Source organism: Bos mutus, chromosome 11 (genome assembly GCF_027580195.1).
Source record: "Bos mutus isolate GX-2022 chromosome 11, NWIPB_WYAK_1.1, whole genome shotgun sequence".
NCBI classification, from domain to species: Eukaryota; Metazoa; Chordata; class Mammalia; order Artiodactyla; family Bovidae; genus Bos; species Bos mutus.
In genome coordinates, this window is record NC_091627.1 from 78,151,476 (window position 1) to 78,176,362 (window position 24,887).

At 45.1% G+C, this 24,887-nt stretch overlaps 1 protein-coding gene across 1 annotated transcript in view; it reads right to left on the reverse strand.

Annotated features, from left to right (window-relative positions):
- Positions 1-24,887, reverse strand: part of PRKCE (protein kinase C epsilon) — a 547,581-nt gene that overhangs the window by 33,371 nt on the left and 489,323 nt on the right. Inside the window, exon 13 of the mRNA XM_070379638.1 lies at positions 5,013-5,151. Within this exon, the coding sequence (XP_070235739.1) occupies positions 5,013-5,151 (139 nt within the window). The remainder of the gene's footprint in view (positions 1-5,012; positions 5,152-24,887) is intronic.

Here is a 24,887-nt window from a genome sequence, read left to right on the forward strand (position 1 = left end):
ATTCCAAGAGCTCAAATCAAATCCTGGTTGTCTGGTGCATTTTGTCTTTGCATTTTTCTTTGACAAATCCTCCAAATAAGGATTTGCCACTTCTCTTATCTATGTTCTCCCTGCCTCTTCCTCCAAGTATATGGAGTCAGACTCGCTCAGGTTACATGCACTTAGCACATGATGCTGAAGACACGCTGACATCAGCTTCCTGCAGAATGGTGTGTGAGGACTCAAGTTTTACAAACAGAATCAGAATGTCAGTGCAGGAGAGGAACTCTGAGTCGAGAAGCTGCAGAACTTTTGGGAAAGCAAGTGAATTCCCCCTCCTAATTTTTCTGCAGTGCTGGCCAGGTGCTAGAGATAGAAGATAAACCAGGAGGTACCTAATTTCACCCCAAGTTTGGCATTACATTTCTGGGTGATCTCAAGCCAGACAGTTGACTTCCTCATTTATCATATGAGGCTCAGATCCTCAGCTTAACCTCACAAGATTAATTAAGATAGAAGATTCCGAAAGCCTACTGCAAATACAAAGCTCTATATAATTGCAAGGTGGTACTAAATCTAATCTTACTTCTACAAGGTTTCATCTCCATGTGTGTATAGTATGTAGCAGGTCAGAGCAGAAAGAATGCTGGGTTGTCCCCACTGCTAAGGAAGTGATGTTCCCACTCCACAGTGATATTTTCTTCTTATCAGTCAGTAGGACCAGGCGAGGTGCTGCCCAGAGACAGCGGGGCAGGTGAGAGGTCATCTCTGATTGCTCTCAGTGCTATCATTCTATAAAGAATTCCAAAAAGTGAAGGGAGGAGGAGCACGACTGGAGTGCACATCGTCAAAGGGGTGTATTCTAAAGACACCTCCCCAAATGGCAATGGTCATCCAGCCTGCGGGTCACCCCAGGCAGCTAACTTCTCAGGTCACCTATTTCAGAATGAAGCTCCAGCTCAGTTCTCAGATTACCAGACAGAAGACGAGGTTGAACTCAGGTATCTGGTCTGAGGTCTGCTCAAAATGCCCTTCTTAAGGTTGCAGACTGCTTGGGATTAAATCAAAAGGTGGGAGAAGCATTTTGACAACAGTAAAAAAAAAAAAATGCACATTTTAGGACTCTTTAGAACTTAGAATGAAAAGGAACGTGAGCAAATGCAGCCAACTTTAAATTATTTGGGGCTGGTAATCTGCTTGGTTAGGACCTTTGATGTCTTAGTCCAGTAGTCAGTACATGGTATCTGAAAGGTCAAAGATATAGGCTCCACTGAGAAGCCAGTAAAGCTGCTCGGTGCCAAAGCCAAAGTCTGAGCCTCCCTCAACCTTGAAAGACCCAGAGCCCCAGCCTGGCTCACTGTGGTACCACCTTCAAGGTCATGGTTATCACCAAAAGCTTTCCTCCAAAAAGATTTCCTGGATTTCTCCAACCTTTCTCCTAGTCTCTGGCACCCTAAGACCTCTGGCACCCTAAGACCTCTGGCCTTAAGATTTGACAGGCACTTTCCACATACTATCATGATTTTAGCTATTTTTTTTTTTTCATGGTCAACTGTCTCCCCAGGGCATCCATAAGCCACCAGAGGATAGGGGCTTTAGCAGTTTTCTGGATCTACTCGTGACTAGCCTGTTTGCAACACTCAGGGAGACTGGCTGCCAGGTATGACCACTGTGTGTGTCTTCCAGGGCATGCTCCCTTCTCTCCTGGGCTCTGGGGACCCTGGTGCTAAGGTAGCTACCCGCTAACCTCAGGGCAGGGCAGGTACAGCTGGGTGTGGTGGGGAGGTAGCTTCCAGGTGACCCCGTGTGTGCTCAGACAGGATGGTGCTAAGGAAACCACCAGAGCTGCACTGCCCACCTTTCCCCAGGCGCCTCCCGAGGCTTCCAGTTTGGGGTGGCATCTTTGATAAAATCCTCCTCAGGTTTGACCCTAATTATCTGCTTCCAATCACCTTGTCATGGATGGAGCTGGTGAGAAGGCAAGTCTTCACATGCCATGGGAGGGTACCTGGCATGGCAGCCAACCCCTAGATGGGTCAGAGCTGGGGGAGAAGAACAGGCATTGGGCCTAATGACGCCAGGCACTTCCCAGGGCTGGCCACCATTGTCTGGGGAGCAGGTGAGGAGATAGGGGAGGGGTTGTCATGGAGGTCAGCCAGGGGCATGTGGTGGAAAGAGAAGCCTCAGGGTACAGTCAGTGCCTCAGAAGGTGTCTCTGGTTTCAGGGTTAGCCAGGCATCTCACAACCCCTCCTATTTGGATATAGGCTTATGCTTTCTGAAGCATTTCCATGCTCTAATCGCATTAGATTCTCAAAACGCTTGATGAGGCGGCTAGGGCAGGAATTATCATTCCCACTTGAAAGATGAAGAATCTGAGGGTCAAAAATATTTTGTGACTTGGTGAAGGTCACATGGGGGCTTTAGTGGTTAAGTCCAGCCTGGATTCTCAACTCTTAGTACTGTGCTTTGCCCACCCCACTGCATGACCCAACAACCATGATGACTGTGATGGAGCCACTGTTGACCCAATACTTACTGTGGTCTGGGCACTGGGCTAAATGCCTTAGTGGCATAATTTCATTTAACCTTCTCAGTGACCCTTTGATAAAGGTAGCAATACCCTCATCAGCTATAATTTGCCTACAGTAGGGCCAGGAATCACTTGGCATTTCACACAGAGTGGTGGTGCTGCATAGTAGACACAGCGCAGAGCGAGAAGGCTCAGTGTCTGGGTCCCACGATAAAACAGAAACCACAGCTATCCATTGTGAGTTTTGCCAACGGGTTGCCTTTCATCAAAGTCGTGTGGGTGTTCTGTTCATCATAAAGTGAATGTTTGTCTTGGGCTGGGTCCTTGACTACTACACTAAGCAGTCAAGCCTTTGACTCTGACATCAATTCACGGAGGGCCTAGTACCAACCATTCTGATGACAAAGAGTGAATGAGGAAGGTGGTGGAAAAACAGGTCTCAACTGAGAGCCCTTGCTTTCCATTTCTCCTTGAAGGTTAAACTCCTAATGTTTCCACTAAAAGAACTTACTAGTAGAGGCAGTCTGAAATCTCTACTCTTTTAGAAGATAGAAGTTCCAGTGAGACTTTACCTATTACCATCCTCACTCTGCGGACCTCCTCAGGCCTCCCTGTGTCTTATCTGGGCTGTAAAAACCCTCAACCAATCTTCTCTGGCCCTCTAGCTTCTGATATACATTCCTGTTGCCTGTCTTCTTTCTGGGACAGGTCTGATGATGCCCCTCCCTCCACTGGGAAAACTTCCGTGGATCCACAGATCCTATAGAATAAAGGCCCCTTTCCTTGGTCCTTTTTCCTAATCTTGCTCATTACTAAGAGCACTAAGAAATCCTCTGTTCTGGCCATACCATCTTCCTTTCTAAAAAAGGCCAAGAATGTTCTCATCCTCCAGGCTTTGCTCATGTTGGAGTATTACAAGTTCCTATTTATTTATTTATTCATTCAACAAACCATTACTAAGAGACTGATTTGTGTGCCAGAGATTAGAAACAAAGTCTCTGCCTTAAAGGATTCAGAGCCCAGGGACACAGAATCTCCTCCCCTACCCCACACCCACCCAACGCTTCCTGTTGTTTTCGGGAATGCCCACCCCTCCCCACCTCCACAACTGCACCCCACCAAAGGAAATCCTGCTGACTCTCTGCAACTCAATTCATCCACCAGGTGCCCTAAGAAACCTTCCCTGAGTCCTGAGGTTACCATCTTGTGTACCTGTTTATTCTGCTGAACTAGCTGTCACTCTCTCGAGACACAAAGGCCTTTTAGGAGAGCCACCAGGGTCTCAGTCATTCTTCATCCTCACACCACTTTCTGTCTAGCAGGTGCTCGAACAGTGCCCACTGGAAGGAAATGAAATCTGGCTGTGCTAACTCCTACTCACCATGGACAATGCTTAAGGGGACTAGTACTTCCTTCTTACCTCACATGTTTCAGAACCCTTGAGACCATTTTTATTAAATACCTGTGACAGACCATGTCTTAAATCTGAATCATTCCACACCAGGTATCTCTCAGTCTGGGCAGACTGACCTGGAGAAAACTCAGAGCAAAGAAAACATATTATGATGAACAAGATATCTAAGCAACTTTCATAAAAGGCAACCCATTGGTGAGGCTCACAGTGAACATCTCTGATCTCCATTAAAACGAGGCTCATATGCGCTCCTCTTCCTGATCAACCTTGTGTGCCTGGTATGCAGAATCCAGGATACATTAGAAACGGCAGCTAATTTTTGGTTTTACTGTAGGCAATTGAAGCTGTATAGCTAAACTCCGCCTTTATCAATGGTGCTCCTTTGCTCTGGTTACTAAAAAGTGAAAATAGAACTTTCCTGGTGGATCAGTGGTAAAGAATCCTCCTATAAATGCAGGAGACACAGGTTAAATCCCTGACTGGGGAGGATCCCACATGCCATGAAGCAACTAAGCTTATGTGCCACAACTACTGAGCCTGTGCTCTAGAGCCCAGGAACTGCAACTACTGGAGCTCACGTGCCCTAGAACCTGTGCTCTGTGATGAGGAAGCCATCACAATGAGGGGCACACATCACAGCCAGAGAGAGCCCCTGCTCCCTGCAACTACAGAAAAGCCTGTGCAGCCACCAAGATCCAGGACAGCCAACAAAAATAAATAATTAAAAAATAAAACCCAGTACTACCTTAAGAAAAGTAAAAACAATAATACAAGTCAACAAACATTGCTTGGTCCTAGCTTCGTGATGCTTCTGGACTGGGATGAGATGGGATGCTCAGTGAGGGCCTGGCTAGCTTCAGGGAAAGGCCTGTTATTCTCAGTTCACCGTTCTCTCCTCATCACCACCACTTCCTTATGGAGAAATTGATATGCCTTTTACCTTTCCTTTTTTCCCTCCTCCCTGGAATTCATCCTGGTTTTCCAGAGCCTTCACCCAGCACTGCTAGATGACCCCAACACATGAGGATGAACTCAGGCCTCAGCACTGGCAGTGGGAGGATGTAGCCCCTTATCTTCATGGTCTTACCTCGGGAGCGATGTAGTCGGGTGTCCCGCAGAAAGTGGTGGTCGTCACACCATTCAGAATCCCTTCCTTGCACATCCCAAAGTCAGCCAGCTTGCAATGACCTTCTGCATCCAAAAGGATATTGTCCAGTTTCAAATCCCTATAAGACAGGGCAGAACCACATGATTAATGCTTCACTTATCCCAATATGACCTTTCTAGTTGGAGAGATACGCACATCTCAGGGAAATCTGCTACAGAAAGGGAAGTCTTCAAGGAGGCTTTACCTGCCAAAAACCGACCACAGTCCAGGGCTCTCACCCACATGGCCACCCCCCCAAAGATGACCCCATTTACTCCAACATGAGGGAGGAATTTCTGTAACCTCAGGAATGTCTAAACCCTCTTTGGTTTAAAAAAGTCAGCAGCTATTCATTGAAGCCCTACTATATGTGGAAATTTGTGTTATTCAGATCATGTGTTAGTCATAGGAATCAGCTGGAAGGACAAGAATGACATACTGGAGCCAGGGAAGCAGATAAAACACGTAAGAACCAAGTGCTACTTTACAAGGCACTATGTGAGTTATTGTTTTCAGTGGGGAGATCACTGATGGCTGGTGTAGGTAGGGAGGGCTTCCAGGAAACTGACTCTCAAGAGAAAGGACAGAACATGAAGAGAAAAGGTGAGAGGGAGGGGAGGGCCAGCATGATAGATGCAAAAGGCGATGAGGAGACCAGAGACCTGGGTCCCAGGATATAGTGAGGCAGGACAGGCATGTTGAAAACAACCATCAGGAGCCTAGGATACCAGGAAGAAGGAAGTTGACATTCATGGTGAAGGGCTGAGGATAACTGAAGCCCAGCCTGCACAAGCAGGAAGCATTTGCAAGAACAGCCTCCTGGGGGCAAGCAGGCTGAGGGGGGGAAGGGGCTGAGTGCAGGAAAGAAGGCACACAAGCTGCAATTCCCCGGACCCATAAAGCTGGGTGGTTCTCAGGCCTCAGCCAGTGCGGCTCCCACATGGCCAGTTCTACAGTTTGGGGTTCCACATAAGACCTCGCATATAATCTAGGATTCTGGGTGATAAATCCCTTACCAGGAAAGTCTGCAAATTCTAGACCTGTCTCATAGAAAGATCCAGATGGAGGTCCTCACCCTGGGTCTCTCTCAGCAGTCACTCTGGGGTGGGGGTGGGGGTCTTGCAAAGACAGCTGATTCCACAGCACACAGAGCAAGAGGGACCTTTCTCACAGGCCTGCTGGCGTCTGGACTTGAACTCCAGCCACCGTCAGGAATCCAGGCCTGAGTGCAAAGGTGCAGCAGGAAGCACTCTAAGGCTGGCCTGTCTTGCACCCGTGGCCCCATTTCCTCGTACAGCTGGGACTTCTTGAGAAAAAAGAAAGCACATAAAATGTGCTGCTCTAAGCAAATGCCTGGGAACTACAGAAAGAAGAGTGGATCCGATCAGCCGAGCCCCTGGGACCAGGGCTCACCAAGTCCCCTCTCTGGCCACTGTGTGTGGTCAAGGCTGGGTTCTAGCTGGGGCAATGAGGGTGGGAAATGACGAGAGGAACACGACCTGGGCTCAGGTAGCCTGGGTGATAGTCACTACAGGCGTTAGGTCCTGTGCAGGTCTGTAATCTCATGCGCTGGTGGGAAGGACTACTGTGGTGTGTCAAAGTAGCCCATCTTCAACAACTTTACACATGAGGCAACAGAGCGGGAGCTGGGAGTCCTGCAAACATGCGAGTGGCTGACTCCATAGCTCCACCGAGTTAGGGCCCCTACTTGCTCTCTAGACTGGAGCTGCCTTCTAAGACCCACTCCTGCCCACCATGATCACCATGGCAACACTCAGGCTGCTAATAACCAAAGCCTGCAGGAAGCACACCTGGTCATCGACAAACCACAGTCCTATTCTGAACAACCGACAATTAGGAAAAGCACTCTCTGCATGACAGTGGCAGAAACTAACCAAGGGAAGACGGAAGAGGTAAGTGATTTCTGTAAGGTGACAGGGTGCTGATGGAACTAGAACCTGAAGGTGGGCACCACTGCCTCTGGGTATGACACTCCCCCACCTTCTGGCCTTCTCAGTGACAGATTTTCAATGCCAGCCACCAACCCCAAATTTAAAAGGAGCCCCGCACGCCATTGATCAAAGCGCTCTCTTTGAAAATGTTCGTTACGTCACAGGAAAGACTCGTTTGCTTCTATGTGAATGGAATAGATCCAGTAGCTTCTGAGCCAGCCTGAACCTTGCCCTCATTCTGAAAATCGGGACTCAGCATTTCCGGTCCATCAGGCTCAGCCTTTCCTTCTGCTTGGGGCTCCTACTCAGAGTAAGAGAAGGTGAACCTTCAGTTCCTCCCTGTCTCCCATTCTTCTCTGCCCTCCCTTGCCCTGGCCCAGGCGCACATCATCCCTGGGCTCTCTGCCCCTCTGCTTCTAGGAGACAGAAGCCACTCCTGATGAAGGCCAGGGTGGCCCCCAGGGCGGAGCACATTTTGCTGGCAGCTGCCCCTCTGCTGTGGCGAAGGGAGGCCCCAGGCCAAAGCATCTCTTCCTGCTCTTGTCACTGGTGCCTGACATATTCCTCAGATTCCCCCTCCACCGTCTATATTTATCTAAACTTCAACTCCCCACACGAAACCAAGTCCCAGGGAAGACTTCATGATTTATGTTCCTTTCCTTTGTAACAGGAAAGATTAGCATAGCTTGAAAGACCCCTGGGTGCCTGAAAGGCCCTTGCTGCTGCTGAGTTACTTCAGTCTTGTCCGACCCTCAGGGACCCCATGGACTGCAGCCTTCCAGGCTCCTCCATCCATGGGATTTTCCAGGCAAGAGTCCTGGAGTGGGGTGCCATCGCCCTTAGTGGAACTGTATTTCTCTGGGGGGTCTTCTAGTCTCAGTAAAAAGAAAAATACCACAGGGACCAAACATGTCCTGTCTCAGGCTCTCAGTGAGTTCCCAGGTGGGGTTTCAGGGGATGGCAGTGCTCAGGAAAGCCCAGGGCCAGGGTTGCTCAGGTGGAGAAAGAGAGAGGAGGGGTGGGGATGAAGACTGCCGGGGGAAGGGGGCAGCCTTGAAATTCTGCTTGCTGCGCAGCCGGTTGAAGAGTGTGGTCCCCTCGTGGTCTCCCTCCCTTCTCCAACCGCATTGCTGTTCCCTGCCTTTCTACTTGCTCTTCCTGCCCCAGGATTTCTCTCCTCTGGGCTTCTAGTGCTGCCTCTTTCTAGGGATGTCTAAGCTTCCCCAAGTAGCGGGGTCAGAAACAGTCCTTTCCCAGCCTTGCCTTCTCTGCAGTCCAGTTTGCATGGGAGAGTGACTGGACTTTTCCTTTTGAGAGAAATTTCCCCTGGCCCTTGGGTCATGGATGAGCAAGGAGTAGGTACTTGCCAAACTTGCGGACTGACTGCTTTGCAAAGAGGGGCACCTGCCTAGACATGAATCCTTCTCTATTCAATCCCCAAATACAAGGTCAGGGCACTTTTGAGGACTGGAACATTGTTTATGGGGTTGTTGTTCAGTTGCTATGTTTAACTCTTTGCCACCCTAGGTACTGCAGGATGCCAGGCCTCCCTCTTTCTCACTATCTCCCAGAGTTTGCCCAAGTTCCTGTCCATTGAATTGGTGATGCCATCCAACCATCTCATCCTATGTCACCCTCTTCTCCTTCTGCCTTCAATCTTTCCCAGCATCAGGGTCTTTTCCAATGATTCAGCTCTTTGCATCAGGTGACCAAAGTATTGGAGCTTGAGCATCAGTCCTTCCAATGAGTATTCAGGGTTGATTTTTTTTTAGGATTGACTGGTTTGATCTCCTTGCAGTCTAGGGGACTCTCAAGAGTCTTTTCCAACACCACAGTTCGAAATCATTGATCCTTTGGTTTAAGGAATAGGTTTTTTTTTCTTTTAATAATGGAAACAAATACAGCAACATCCCTTTCCCTATATATGAGCCAATGTGACTGGCCTTTATTAAGCTGATCTAGTAATAGTTTCACTCAATCTTTTTCAATAGGTAATACATTCATGTATTCATGTGTAAAGGGCGTATAGGAAACATTCTCCCCTCTGCCTCTGTCCCTTCCCCGCTACAGGCAATTACTTTTAACTTATTCCTTGTGCATCCTCTTGGTCACACTTTAGATGTAAATAAGAAAATGTGAATACACATTCATTTCCCCCCTTTAACTAACTGGGAGCTTGTTATATGCACTCATTTGTACCTTGTGTCTTTTACTTATTTACTGGATATACTGGAAATCTTTCTGTCTTGGTACATGAAGAACCTCCAAATTCTTTTCTATGGTTGCATAATACTCCATCATATTTTGGGGGAGCCTGTTTAAGATGCTTCTAATATTGTGCTATTATAAATAGCGCTGCTGTGACTTAGCTCGTACATATGAAATCTTTACATATATGAAGGTAATTGTGCATATATCCTAGAAATTTGAGTCTAATAGTACAAAAATGTAGACTTTGATGAATGTTGTCAAACTGCTCTCCTTGGAGGTTGAACAATTTATACTTCCAGAAGCATAGGTGATTGTTCCTGCTTGCTACCGTGGTGTGTTATCAGGTTTCTGGTAGTCTGATAGGTAAAAACAGTACTTCAGTATATATCCTTAGGTGTCTCTGTATGTTTGAGCAATTTTCCTAGGTTTAAAAGTGATCTGTATTTTTTTTTCTCCGTGAATTGTCTGTTACCCATTTTCCTTTTGTGGTGTGTGTTTTTTGTTGATTGTCAGGAGTTCTTTCTATATTAGGAAACAACCTTTGTGTGGGCTAAGAATTGCAAATGCTTGTCCCAGGTTATTCTTTGACTTTGACATTGCTTATGCCAGTTCTTGCCAGGCCAATATTATTTTTGATGTAAGTGAACTGATGTTTAATTTTATAGGTTTTAGAGTTTATGTTTTCATTTGAAAGGCTTTGTTCTACCTATTTCAAAGTTATAAAAGCATTCTCCCAAGGGTTTTCACTAGTACTTTTATGCTTTCATTATATAAAGATAAGTCCGTGATATGCTTGGAATTTATCTTGATAAAACGTGGGGAGTATAGATCCAACTTTGTTTTCAGACTTCTAGTAAAGTGTCCTAATCCCATATGTTAAATAGTTCATCTTTTCCTCATTAATTGAAAAACTACCTTTATCAAATACTGGTATTAAATGTCCATATATATTTGGATTTATTCCTTTACTCTTCACTCTATAACGTTGATCTGTACCACACTTTTTAAATTATTGTAGGTTTAAAATATATTTTAATTGACAGTAGGGCTGGTCCCCTCCTTCTCCTTTTTCAAAAGTTCCTGGCTACTCTTGCTTATTTATTTTTCCATTTGAACTTTAGAATCATCTGTCTAGTTTAAAAAAAAATTCTTAGTGATGTTTTTATTGGAAACATGTTTAAAGTTATAAATTAACTCAGGGAGAATTGATCTTTCTGTGATGTTGAGTCTTCCAATTCAATATCATTGTTTGTCTTTCCATTTGTTCAAGTCTCGTCTGTGTCCTGTCGGAGCATTTTAAAGTTCTCTCTCGTAGATCTTTTACCTTTTTGTTACATTTCATGGCAGCCTGCCCGTGGTCCCAATATTCACTCTCACTCTCTGCCATAGTGAAAGAATGTTGATTTCTTTTAAGCCAAGCACACAGCGATGCAGCTATAAACTACGATTTATAGCCTTCTTTAGAGCTGGGCATGGTTATGTGACTAGGTTCTAGCCAATCAGATGTGTGAAAGTCTCCTTGAAAGGAAGAGCCTTACTCTTCTCTTTCGTTTCTTCCTCTAGCCTATTACTTGAATGTGGATGTAATGCCTGGATCCTAGCAGCCACCTTCAACCCTGAAGATAAGGACCCTGCCCCAGGAATGGTCACTGGACTACCTATACTTCCAAATAACATTCACATGAAAAAGAAAAACTTGTATTTTATTTAAAGCACTGTTGTCTGGATTTTACATGTTAATTGCAAACTGAATCTACTTCTAAATAACCCAAGTTACTATTTTACATTTTACATTTCTATTGTATACAGTCTTGTCTTCCATTATATTTTCTATCAAGTTACACATGCTTGTACTAACTATTGATTTCTGCCAGCCATTCTGTGCTCTGACGCTATACTGAACTTTTGTTTTTGTAAAGGAGTTCTCCAGTTGATTCTCCTGGCTTTTCCAAATCATCTGTATTAGTGATTATTTTTATCTCTTCCTTTTCAGTGATTCTATTTCTAACCTATTTCTTCCATCTGGTTGTATTGACTAGAACCTTGAGAACAATGCTAAAGAATAATGGTGACAGTGAGCACTTTTGGTAGTTCCTGATTTTAGGGGGGTGCTCCTAGAATTTCCTCCTCAGGCAGAATACACTTGTCATGTGGCACCTGGATGAAGGCTATCTTCCTGTATTTCCCTACTAGATGGAGGATTTGTGAGAACTTCCATGGAGGCTCCATTCGTCCCCCAGCTGCTAGAGATCCAAATGGGCTGTGTAGGGGCTGGAGGGAGAGGTAGGGAGCAGGTCACATACTGTCCCTCTGGTCCAGGGTTTCTCACCCTTGGCACATTGGAATGGCATTTGATGCTGGATAATTCTTTGTTGTGGGAGGGCTGTCCTGTGCGTTGTAGGGTGTTTGGTAGCATCCCCATCTCTACACATTAGATGCTCTTAGCAACCCCCACCCACCAATTCGTAACAACCAAAAATGGCTCTAGACATTGTTAAACATCTCCTTGCAGGGTGTCTGGTGGACAACTGCTCCTTAAATTTAAGTCTTAAACAATGATCAAAAGCTCCAAGATGGCCTGACCCAGAGCATGAAGCCAAAGAGGGATTTGGGAGCCGTGCTCTGGCTACCAGGAAAGGGTGCATCTGCCCATGGAATCCTCTGCCATTTCATCCTGCCATTTCACCACAACAACCCTGCTGACATCTGGCATCAACAACCACCATTTTAAATGTATGAAGAAATGAATGCTTAGAAAAGGTGAGTTACTTGCCCAAGGCCACAGGTTGGTGAGAAGCAATGCTATGCTAACTCCACACAGCTGCCCGTGACCACCTTATGCCAAATACAAGACCCACCTGTGAGCTGAAAATCTCTATCTGCTGCTTGGGCCCAGATCCTTCGGGCTGGGAAAGGAAGGCTTTGTGGTGAGAAGGGGACTACAGAGTCTGAGAGGTCATAGTGGCTGACAGGGATGGGCTGATTTAGAGGCAGGATGGTAAGACCAAGGCTCCCTTGGGGAAGGAGCATATCTCTCTTCCAGAAATTTCAAAGACAGCAAGAAAGGAAATTCTCTAAACAACATAACTTAAAAAAATTCTGTAAAACCTATGGGGATGGCAGGGAGGCCTAGCAGTTGGTTTAAGGAGGGGAAAAAAACCCTAACTTTTCTTCTCTGATCAACTATACTAGCTTATTGTGTTGAAAAAAGGGAAAGGGACCTTTGAATGAAAGCAAAGGTCCCTACAGTGAGTTTGCTGTGAGCTGGGGAAGAAATGCTCTTATGCTGAGAAGTGAGGTCTTTCTACCACATCTGTTAGAAATGGGGCGAGATTAGCAGTAGGTCGAATTATACTTTTACTTTTAACAAAAGTATACTTTTAGCATGACATGGAATCAACTGTTGATATTTCTAGAAATGTATCCACGACAGTTTGAAATACATAATTTGGTTTCTTAGAATTGTACACCCCTACCCGCCCTCCCCATGGCTGTTTATGCACCTAATGGCCAAAGAAATTGTGGATGCCTCTGTGTTGTGACCCAAGATGCTGGGGAGGTACCCCCACTTGTCACTTCCTGATAGACAGTGAGACAGCTCTGTATCTAAATCCTAACTAGGCTACTTTTTAGTTGGATGGTGTTGGACTAGTCCAAAATATCTTTAGGACTCAGTGCTCTTTTCTGTAAAATAAGCAGAACACTACCATGACTGAATGATGTAACCAACGTGAAAGCTCAGACACAATGCCTGAGACACTGTAGTTGCCCCAGTACTCTACGGGGATCTCTAACAGTCATTGCTTAAAACCCACTTGCCATGTAAGGGCAAGTCACTAGAATTTTTGAAAAATACTTATTACCTCGTGTTGGGTATAGAGGAGCCTCATGGGCTGCAGTCCATGGGGTCGCAAAAAGTTGGACATGACAAAGCAACCAACGTGCACATTCTACTGTGTATAAGCCACAGAGAGAGACACTGTGGGATGAAAAATAGAAGGCTATGCAACTGTAACGTATGAGAGAAAGCGACAGCTGACACTTAAAGGGGACAGAGACCGAAATTTTCAGTCCAGCCCAGAGAGAAAAATCACAGATTCCTTTCCCCTGGGCCTGAGGAACGACACCTGATGGGAACACCTACAGCCCCAGGGGAGAAAACAATGGGAAGAAGGTAGGGACTGAGAGGGGCGGTGTGGGGTGGGGCAACACAGGTGTTTCTAATCAGGACTGCTGTGACAGCGCCCAGACCCTTAGTTAGCAAACTGCTCAGGACCTGGGATCTCCGCAGCTGGGAGTGGGGCCCACAGGGTGGTTGTGGTTCACAGCTGCAACCTGTTCCTAAGCTCTGGGCTTACACATCCTTAAAGCTACCACACGCCTTATCTTTCTTACTCATCACAACAGCCCTAGGCAGTGGGTAGCACCACCCCCTATTTACAGATAAAGAACCTGGGGGGCACAAAGCTTAGTGACGTGAGTTGGGGTTGGCACTTCAGAAGTTGGGTACAGCCCTCTTTCCTCCCACAGCACCATCTCGACTGAAAATTTCATTCTTTGCCATTTGTAAAATTATAGTGCCCCAATTTGATGGGGCTTCCCTGGTGGCTCAGACGGTAAAGCGTCTGCCGGCAATGCGGGAGACCCGGGTTCGATTCCTGGGTAGGGAAGATCCCCTGGAAAAGGAATCCACTCCAGCACTCTTGCCTGGAAAATCCCATGGACAGAGGAGCCTGATAGGCTACAGTCCATGAGGTCGCAAAGAGTCGGACTCGACTGAGGGACTTCACTTTCAATTTGATGGTTAGGTTTCCCAGGAATAAAGGCCAAGAAACTCTTCTGTAAACCACAGAGCATTTAGCAAAGGGTTGGCACCCATGAGACTCAGAAGAAAAGAGTAAAAAAAAAAACATTGTTTTTCTTGACTTGAAAACGCACCCTAAAGGAAGAGACCCATATGTGCCTGTCTTCTTCACCCTGGCTCCATTTATTTTAGTACCCTCACTTCCTGGTATGCGCACCCCACCAGCAGGCTAATTCCACAAAGCTCAGGCCTGAGTGCCACAGAAACGACAGTAAATTCTTCCATTTATGTGAAGATAAGAGATGCAAAAGATTACTTCTTGGGATGCCAAGTATTTGGATCACCAGAGAACAGGCCCTCAGGGGGAGGTTATGAAGAAACTCTGCTTGTTTTGGGGCAAGTAGTGGAGACTTGCAAATGACTGTGGTTAATCAGATGGGAATCCAGGCTCTTCTGGCAGATGACGTCAAACACTTTCATAAACTTAATAATAAGCTCAACAGAAAGACCATTTGCCCCTTCAATGCAGACTCCCCTCAAGATGGCAGCAAATGCTGGTGACCGGCTGTCATCCTTTCTCCCTGCTTTCTCTGCTGCAGCCACCTCCCGTTTCTCCCAGGGAGACCACGGCACTCAAGTATGACCCTATGCCAGACGAGATGGCACATGAGAAGCCTAGCAGACTGCACCTCCTGCCTCTCCATCAAACAGAAAAGCATAATTTGCTCTCAGAATCAAGGTAAATGATTAAAAAAAAATCTCCACTCTCTGAGAGTTAATAATATTTCACTCTGGGCCAGTCTGCAGAGAAATCTTTCTCCAAGTCATAGGAAAAAGTTCATTCATTTAGGAACCAAGTCATAACCTCCATTTTTTTTTTCAGATGCTTTTGTATGCCCAGGCTCAGTGGTACATCTTTTACACACATTATCTCATTTAATCTCACAAATAGTCTGTGAATCTGGTCAGATTGTTATTCTCTCCTTCTTAAGGAGGAGGAAGAAGGGTCTCAGATGTCACTGACCTGGTCCAGAACCCAGAGGTGGAGAGTGACAGAGCTGGTGCTGCCTGACATCAACTCCCACTTCTCAATCCCACTTTGCTGTGTCATCTGGGGAGGAAAAAAAGTGCTGTACCACGCTTGTGCCCTTTTGTGGGACTGAAAACACAATTTTTGCTTTTGGGGTGGCGGTTGCTGTTGACTCATGGCAACATGGTTATAAGATGTAACTGATAAGCTACACACTGCAGTTTGGACCAAATAGAAGACCCCCTGTCTGAAGACAGCAGACAACTGGAAACTTGAAGTGTTAAAGAGCATCCCTGTTCATGGCCAAAATAAACAGCCTGGGGCTTTACCTGGGCATTAAGACCTGGAATCACTGTTGAATCATTTGTCTGATCGCATGATTCTCCAATTACTTTTTTTTTTTTCACCCACAGTAATGAAAGCAAATTCTTATCCTTAATACTCACGGATAATATCCTGACCTCCACTGATGGGAAATAGGCAAGGAAGATGGGCTGCCCTGACCTGACACTTAACACTTAGTCACCAATCAACTTGGCTTTGAAATGGCTATCTGGGGTTCAGTGTACAGACCAGGACCAAAGACAATGGTGACTTCCAGCAAGCTGCTCTTCTGAGCTTTACTGTCCTCAACTATGAGGTACAATGACTGGATACATTAATCCCCTAGGACCTTTCCTCTAAGATCCTGGGAAGCTAAGGCAGCTGGAACACACCAAGCTTGAACTTGCAATCCTGGCTGTTGGACACCACATGTTTCCCTTTCTACTCCTGAGCAAACCTTTGCCAGCAGACATTTTGATACAAAATGTAAATCTGACCACTCTCTCATACTACTTGCATTCTTCAAGGGCACCCCCATGAACTCGCTTTCTAACATGGTGTGCGAGATGCTGTGTGGTCTCCACCAGCCTGGCCTTTTAGCCTCATCCCTCAACATATCCCCTCAAAATCCAAACGTGGGGCCTGTGGGTGGTTTCCTAGATGTTTGAGACTGCCTCCTGCCTCAATGTCTTGGCACAGGCCCCACTAGGAGTATCTGTCTTCCACAATGCCCCACTCCATGGGGGCAGGGCCTGGGAATCCCTCCAGTGCCGGAAGCATTCTAGCTTCTCAAAACCTGTTGGTCAGAGGAATGAAGAAAGGAATGCATAGAGAAATGAATTTTGTGGATCATGACTCCTCCAGTCAGATGATCCTATTTTCAGATAATATATGCAACTACTAAGATACATTGTTCTTTAAAAAAATACTAAAACTAAGGCCAAAACCCCCAGAGGCAGCTGAATCTAATGTTCTCTTACGCCTTCCAGTCCATTCTCTGGTTTCATGCAGGAAGAATCCTTTGTTGATGCCAACAGCTTCCATGGCAGTCAGAATGGCACCTAAGAGCCTTACTCTGGCCTTGGGGCTGGCCCTTCCCTGCCTCGTTTGGTGCCCGTTTCCCCTTTGTCCAGCCACAGGGTTTGTGTGGCAGCTCCTCAAGCTCACTAAGCACCTTCCCGCCTCGAGACCTATCCCACATGGCTGTTTCCTCTCCCTAGAGAATAGGCTCCTTGGCATTCTGGTCTCCATCCCCTTTTCTCAAAGATGCCTTTCTTGGCCACCCTGTGTAAAGCATCCCATCACCTCTTGCCCCTCCCCTTCCTTTATTTTCAGTCACCCTGGTCATTTCCTTTGCAACGATGATTACAATTTGCAATTACTTTGCTTGTTTATGTCCTTGAGTTTACAGTTTCCCTCACATGAGCTCCACGAGAATGATGTCTTTGTGTCTGCAACTTGGTGCCTAGAGCCTTCAAAATGCCTGGCCTTCAATGTTTGTTGAGTGTCTGGATCCATATAATGGGCAGGATCCATATTAAGCCCATTCTAAGGACAGTCTACTCAGTGGCATGACAACAACTCCTAATACATCCATTGCCTACTTGGCCCTACTACATAATGCTTCAGACTATTTACTGAGAGGCCACTCAGGGTCTGCTTTAGAGCTAGGCCCCAAGGATACTGAGAGAGGACACAGTCCCTCTCCTCAAGGAAAGCTCTCTGTCTTCAAGACACAAGTGGACATGAGTCCAGAATACTTGGGATGGTAAGTTCTATACCAGAGGGACAAACAGGATACCATCACTGTCCTTAGAAGGCAAGGGCTGCTGGTCTTGTCTGTTTTGGGCCCAGCGATTTGCAGCTCAGAACCCAGCCAGCACTCTGTCATCATAGAAAGGGCTACTCCAGCCAAAGGACCAAGAGCACCCTTTCTGGGGGTATGCCTGGAGTCTGGCGGAAGTGGACTATGGAAGCCTAGTCAGGGCTCAGAATTCCCGGACAGGAAGGCCAGAAAACCACTCTTCAAACTCTTGTCAGGATGAGAAATTGCCATATTGTGAGTGTATGGCTTCCATGTCCAGCTACGCAAGGAGCCACGTGCTCAGAGAGTGATCAGTCCCTCACAGGTCAGCCCAGCCCAGATAAAGAGCTGAGAAAACGCAAATGCAACTCCAACAAGTTGAGGAGGATGTAGGGCAAGCACGTCTTCCTGCAAAGTGGGGGTCACCCAAGTTACTTGGAGGATGTCAGAGGCCTCCGGCAAGGCCAGGGAGCTGAAAATGGACTGACCTCTGAAGGGACAGAAAACAGATTTTATTATCCTTAAAAAAAGAAGTTGTATATTTATATTTGTTTAATTTGGCCACAGAAGGTATTTGCTTTGAGACCGAGTAGTGCTTTTCAGCTGATTAGAGGTGTAGGTGTACGCGCATGTGTAGGCATACAGGCTGCTAGGGACGGGTACCTGCTGTGTTCATGCCACACGTGTGTTTGTGGCCTTGGGCTAAGGGGGATGCACAGGTCCATGAGGACGAGGCAGGTCAAAAAGCTTCCTCTCTTTTATCAGGGAGGACATAATCTGGCAAAGTTTATGAAACAAAGACAATTAGAGCTGGGAGTGCTGGAGCACTGAAGAGTGCTCCACTTGATAAATATTTATGAGGCACCTACTATATATATACTGGGGAGGTCCAGGTTGTGGAGTGAGGGCAGGGGTTGACCAGTAGTTCAACTTGCATAGTGCAAGTCTGAGATACCTTGGCAACACCTAACTGAACATGCTGACCAGGTGGTGATATAGGAAGGTTTGGGCTGGAGAATGAATGAGTATGGGTGGGGTTTTCTGAGAAGATAGATAGTATAGTGTGAGAAGAGAAGAAAGCTAAGATTGGTCTGTGAGCAAGCCCAGCATTTAATGGGTGGGACTTGCAACCAAACAACCAGAGAGGAAACTCAGGACGCTTAATGTCCAGGAAGCCCAAGGAGGAGGGACAGTCTACCAAAGGACCTGGTCAGTCACTGGCATGCTGCTGGGGGCCTCAAGTTTGGTGATCCAGCAGCTCCAAGTTCTTTCTATCCAACTTAGGCCCAGGGAGATACATTGCTTACCTTTATTTATATTTATGATATTTTCTCTTTATGCTTTGTGACTCCAATTCAGAAATAATAATAATAGTAATGATAATACTACTAACAATAACCTACTCTAGTATTCTAACCCTTTCCAGTACTCTTGCCTAGAGAATCCCATGGACAGAGGAGCCTGGCAGGCTACAGTCCATAGGGTCACAAAGAGTTGAACACGACTAAAGTAACTTGCTGCTGCTGCTAAGTCACTTCAGTCGTGTCCGACTCTGCGTGACCCCAAAGATGGCAGCCCACCAGGCTCCCCCGTCCCTGGGATTCTCCAAGCAAGAACACTGGAGTGGGTTGCCATTAACTTAGCACACACTAATAATAAATTATATATTTTAAGAAATGACTTGCCAAATCAACAGAGGTATCATGTGCCAGGGGTGGCCTGGTGAATAGTGTTAGTAAAGAAAAGAAAATGTCAAACCTGTCAAAGGGAAAAAGAGAAGGAATTTCCAAAATTTCACTCAGGAAAAAAAAATAAAGTAACAATTCTGCAAGTGACACTGGGAGATATGTCCCTGCATAAGACAACCTAGTGTCCACATAGGAAGAACTTTCATTCAGAGAAAACACACTGGATCTCCATGTTCTCCAGGAGGCTTCCAGGCTCTAACCGAGAAGGACCTAGCAGCTTTCCCTCCTCTTCCTCGTCGTGAGTGGAGGAGTAGCCCAACAACAGTCCAGTTTCCTGGGTCCCTCTCTCTACTCCACCAGCCTCACAGCCCTCTGGCTGCCCTCCCTGGCACTCCCTACCTACTGCTCCACTGGAGCGGGCAACTGCACTCAGGGTATATTTTTCACTCCCTTACCTTGAAAAATTACTCTCCCCTAAACGACAAGTCCTTCTGATGACTTGCAAATCTGTTAAGTGTCATTAAGCTAAGATGGGCATTTGCAGCTTGATATATGCAACTTCCCTCAGGAACCTCCATAGACTTGTCAGAAGACTGGAGAGTTAGTGGAGGAGATGGTGCAATACCACTTTCCAAATTCTGCCTGGAGGGGGCGGAGGTTCCCTCCAGCACTCTCCTAGTGGTCGCCTCTTTATCCCACCTCTGAATCCAGCCTGAGTCAGCTGCCTTTTTTTTTTTTTTTTTTTTTTAAACCATAGGATCATTCTTGAAGCAGAATTTGGATTTTAGTGATGTCATTCAGTTAAAATTCAGAGTGACTTGGCCGGCAATCACCAGCTGAATGTATCCTCACAGTAGAGCAGGTTGTTTGGGCATAGATATGGATGAGACCCATCTGAATATAGACTTCCAAAGAATAGCAAGGAGAGGTAAGAAAGCCTTCCTAAATGATCAATGCTAAGAAATAGAGGAAAACAATTGAATGGGAAAAACTAAAGATCTCTTCAAGAAAATTAGAGCTACCAAGGGAACATTTCATGCAAAGATGGGCACATAAAAAGAACAGAAATGGTATAGACCTAATAGAAGCGGAAGATATTAAGAAAAGGTGGCAAGAATACATGGAAGAACTATACAAAAAAGATCTTAATGACCCAAAACACCGCTATGGTGTGATCACTCACTTAGAGCCAGGCATCCTGGAATCCGAAGCCAACTGGGCCTTAGGAAGCATCACTACAGACAAAGCTAGTGGACGTGATAGAATTCCAGCTGAGATATTTCAAGTCCTAAAAGATGATGCTGTGAAAGTGCTGTACTCAATATGCCAGCAAATTTGGAAAACTCAGCAGTGGCCACAGGACTGGAAAAAGTCAGTTTTCATTCCAATCCCAAAGAAAGGCAATGCCAAAGAATGTTCAAACTACTGCACAATTGTACTCATCTCATATGCTAGCAAAGTAATGCTCAAAATTCTCCAAGTGAGGCTTCAACAGTATGGGAAACTTGAACTTCCAGATGTTCAAGCTGGATTTAGAAAAGGCAGAGGAACTAGAGATCAAATTGCCAACATCCGCTGGATCACAGAAAAAGCAAGAGAGTTTCATAAAAATATTTACTTCTGCTTCATTGACTATGCCAAAGCCTTTGACTATGTGGATCACAATAAACTGTGGAAAATTCTTTAAGAGATGGGAATACCAGACCACCTTACCTCTTCCTGAGAAATCTGTATGCAGGCCAAGAAGCAACAGTTAAAACCGGACATGGAACAATGGACTGGTTCCAAACTGGGAAAGGAATACATCAAGACTGTATATTGTCACCTTGGTTATTCATCTTATATGCAGAGTACATGATGCGAAATGCGGGGCTGGATGAAGCACAAGCTGGAATCAAGATTGCCAGGAGAAATATCAATAACCTCAGATATGCAGATGACACCACCCTTATGGCAGAAAGTTAAAAGGAATTGAGGAGGCTCTCGATCAAAGTGAAAGAAGAGAGTGAAAAAGCTGGCTTAAAACTCAACATTCAAAAAACTAAGATCATGGCATCTGGTCCCATCACTTCATGGCAAATAGATGGGGAAACAATGGAAATAGTGACAGACTTTCTTTTCTTGGGCTCCAGAATCACTGCAGGTGGTGACTGCAGCCATGAAATTAAAAGATGCTTGCTCCTTGGAAGAAAAGCTATGACCAACATAGACAGCATATTAAAAATCAGAGGCATTACTTTGCCGACAAAGGTCCATCTAGTCAAAGCTATGGTTTTTCCAGTAGTCATATATGGATGTGAGAGTTGGACCATAAAGAAGGCTGAGTGCCAAAGAATCGATGCTTTGAAATGTGGTATTGGAGAAGACTCTTAAGAGTCCCTTGGACTGCAAGGAGATCAAACCAAGTCAATCTGATGGTTTTATTTCCTATAAAGACGTACTGAACACTCCACAGTTGGTTAAATCTGTGAATATGGAACCATGAGTATGAAGGGTTGATTGTAACTTATACATGAAGTTTTTTTGCATGAAGTTTATACATGAAGCTTGCATGTATAACTTTTTGCATGAACTTTTTGCTTGGTTCCTCTAATCCCTGTGCTGTTCAAGGGTCAACTGAACTGTACATATATATAATATACAGTAGGATTAATACATACCAAATATAGAGAGATGTTGGGAGTTGTATGTTGCCTATTACACAAAGTATGTCTGTAATAAAGCATCTATTATGATTAATATATATAATGAATATTTAGTATAATAATTTGTATATATATATTCATATTCTATATAATTATTTTATGTATATATAGTATAATACATGTACCTATAGGATATGTTTTACATAAAATCAATAGAAGTTTTAGTTAACTTCTTAGACTATACTCTGTCATTGGTTCCTTCCCAATTTTGCAACTTATTTTTACCTACTGGTTTATGCTAACAGGGGTAGAAACAACAATTACACTTGAAGCCTTCAGTATATACAAATGTAAAATCTGCCACCTTATCAGGCTAAAAAAAAAATTTCAGGCACTAAGAGCTTCAAATAGAATGTTATTAAACAAATGCTAATTTCCTAATCTGCTGATAACTGTCAGTTTTTAATTGCCAGTGATCAGCTTTTAAGATATATATATATCTCCACAACCACATCAGCTCTTTTTTGAAACATAAATGTTCTGATTTAATGGAAAATCACTGCAGGGCACAAGTATAAACTATAAAACAATGAAAATCATAAACCCAAATGGCAGCAATTCTCAGTGAGTTTTATGACATCAGACTAAGCAGTTGCCAATCTGAAAAGCTCTGCCCTGGGCCTCACAGGTGAGCTGGCTGGCTGGGGCCAAGGGGCAAGCACAGGCAGCTTCCTGTGGGTGGCTGCCAGCAGGAACCCAAGTTGGCTGGAGTCTCCGTGGGACAGTGGGATGGTCTGCCTAGGGCTAGGAGGTTACAGGGCAGAGACTGCCCACAGGTTTCTAGCCAACTTATTTCCCTTTCATAGGAAAGACCATTTATTCATGCATTCAAATATTTACTGAACAGCTACTGTGTGACATGTACTGCTCTCATTATGGATGAAACAAATTCCCTGCCCTCATGGAGTTTACATTCTAATATGGAAATTGATAATCAATTAATATAACAATAAATAACATGTTAAGAAATGAAAGTGCTATCAATATTTTGCCTGGGATGAACTCTGGTCCATGTCCTTGTTTCTTTTCCATTAAGCGACAAGCATTTATTGAGCACCTTCTAAGTGCATGGGCCTTTGTGAGATGACTTCCAAGAGACAGAATTCTAAGATTTGGCTTCTGCCACCTGTAGGTGGAGCCAGGAGAAAATCCTAAAGCCACCGTGCTGCACCTCATGTAGAAGATCTCATCAAATTCTCCCCCAAATTCTCTGAAATGGGATTAACATCACTCCTGTTTTATGGATGGCAAAACTGAAACCTTGAGAGGGTGAACAGCTTGTCTAGAAGCCTATGGTTAGTGTCGAGGTAGGAACGAAGGCCTGCACCTTGCAGAGCGAGCTCCTAACCACACAGTCCACATGTGTCTACACTGGATGGTAGAGACCTTGGCACTGAAGGACTTCCTGAGAAGCTATAAGCTGCCCAAAGAAGGACCCACATCTGCTCCACCATCCACATCCTCCCCAGGCCCACAATGCCTGCCCCAGTGCAAGTGCCAAGAGAGGTCATTAACCCCGACAGCCTGGTTGTTCTCTGGTGCTGTCACTCCAAGATCACCCACCCAAATTTTCAGACCAGAAGGTCTTTTAGTGTGTGGTCATCCAGCTGATTTCTAAATAATGACACTTCATTGGCTTGTCAATCTTATTTTTAATGGTCAAAAGCAGTCTAGATTTGGGGCCCTTGGAAAACTGGCTAAAGGTCATGACATAAGGATTAGGGGATGTTCACCAAAACAGGGACTCTCTGTGATGCCATGGGAGGATTAGTAAGGCAGAGAACCAGAGACCAAGCAGGAGACTGTGATGTTTCACAGATGTGAGTTTAAAGATTACTCTGACTGAATTATTATCAAGAATAATGTAAAGACAGCGACTGATGCTCACAGAGCCGCAGGCCCCTCACCTGTAAAATGGGGATAACAATACTTATGCCAAAGGCTTAATGTGATGCTTAAATGAGATCATATGTGAAGAATTCATTATGGTTCCTGGCGCAGAGTGGGTACTTGACAAAGATCAGTTTTAATTCCTTTTCATGAGCAATTTCCAAACATGATCATTCAAACCACTAGTTTCTTACTCCTCTCTAACCAACCAAAAAATGCCTATCTGCCAGAGAAACAGATTTGAAAGTCTGTTGGATTTTTTAGACTTACTACATTCTAAGTGACACTGTAAAAGAGCAACACAGTGGCAAACCACCACCACCACCGACAGAAGGGAAAACCAGAATGAGGAAATATAAATAGGAATTGTAGAATGTGGGCTATGTTGCTTAGATTTTGCCTTAATTTCCCACTCTACTTGACTTTGTTATGGGAGGAGCGGGTGGGTACCTTGGGTGTGAGTTGTGGAAGGGCATGGGACATTCAGGCATGTCCATTTTGATACTTCTAGGACTTTTGAGGCATGAGGCATGAAGGGCCTGTGAGCTGTTCAGACTGCGGTGTGCCATGGTCAAGTTTAAGAGACATGGGTGTATCCAGCCTCCTTGGTCCCTGCCCATTTTCCCCTTGATTTTCCAGCTTGCCTGTTGTGTCTATGATCTACTCTATCTCTGTCCAACAAATTCCTTTGTTGTACAAGTTAGCCAGAGCTGTGCTTACTATTAAGACCCTTGACTAACCCCCTCCCAGTCCCAGGCCAATCTAAATACCCCTCACTCACACGGGTTGCTCGTGATGACAGCTGCTCATTGTCAAAGGCTTACAAACTTGAACTATCTCAGGATCCAAGCCAATGATTTTGAGAGTGGAGAGGGCCTGCTAGTCACCATACATTCACGAAAAACTGTTGACCACTTACTCTGTGCCCAGTGCTGGTTGGGAGCTGAGACCGATATTGAGAAGAACAGTGAGGACCAGCAATACCAACTGCATTGGTCTTCATGCTCTAAGAGAAGGCTGAGGCAAATAACAGCTACTCAGTGTATGTTGACATGACCCAGCAGCTTAGAGGTTAGGATCAGATGCTGGTTTAAGGCTCTCTCCCTTAAAAAAAAAAAAAAAAAAGGGTCTATACAGCTGTTTCTACTCCATCTTAAAAATAAGAAAAAACATTAACCATATTATAAAAACCTAGAGGAATCCTCCTGTAGGACACTGTATTAAGAGATGAGGAATCCAGGGTTTTAGCAATCTGTGAAGAAAATATCAATGATGAATTGTTTAAGGGCAAGGATCAACGAGTTTGAACTGAACAAACCTGAAAGCTAAATAAAGAATCGAAACTAAAGCAGCAGAGCTACTGGGAAGGCCCAAATCTGTAGGTTTTTCTGGCCCCAAATCCTTGCT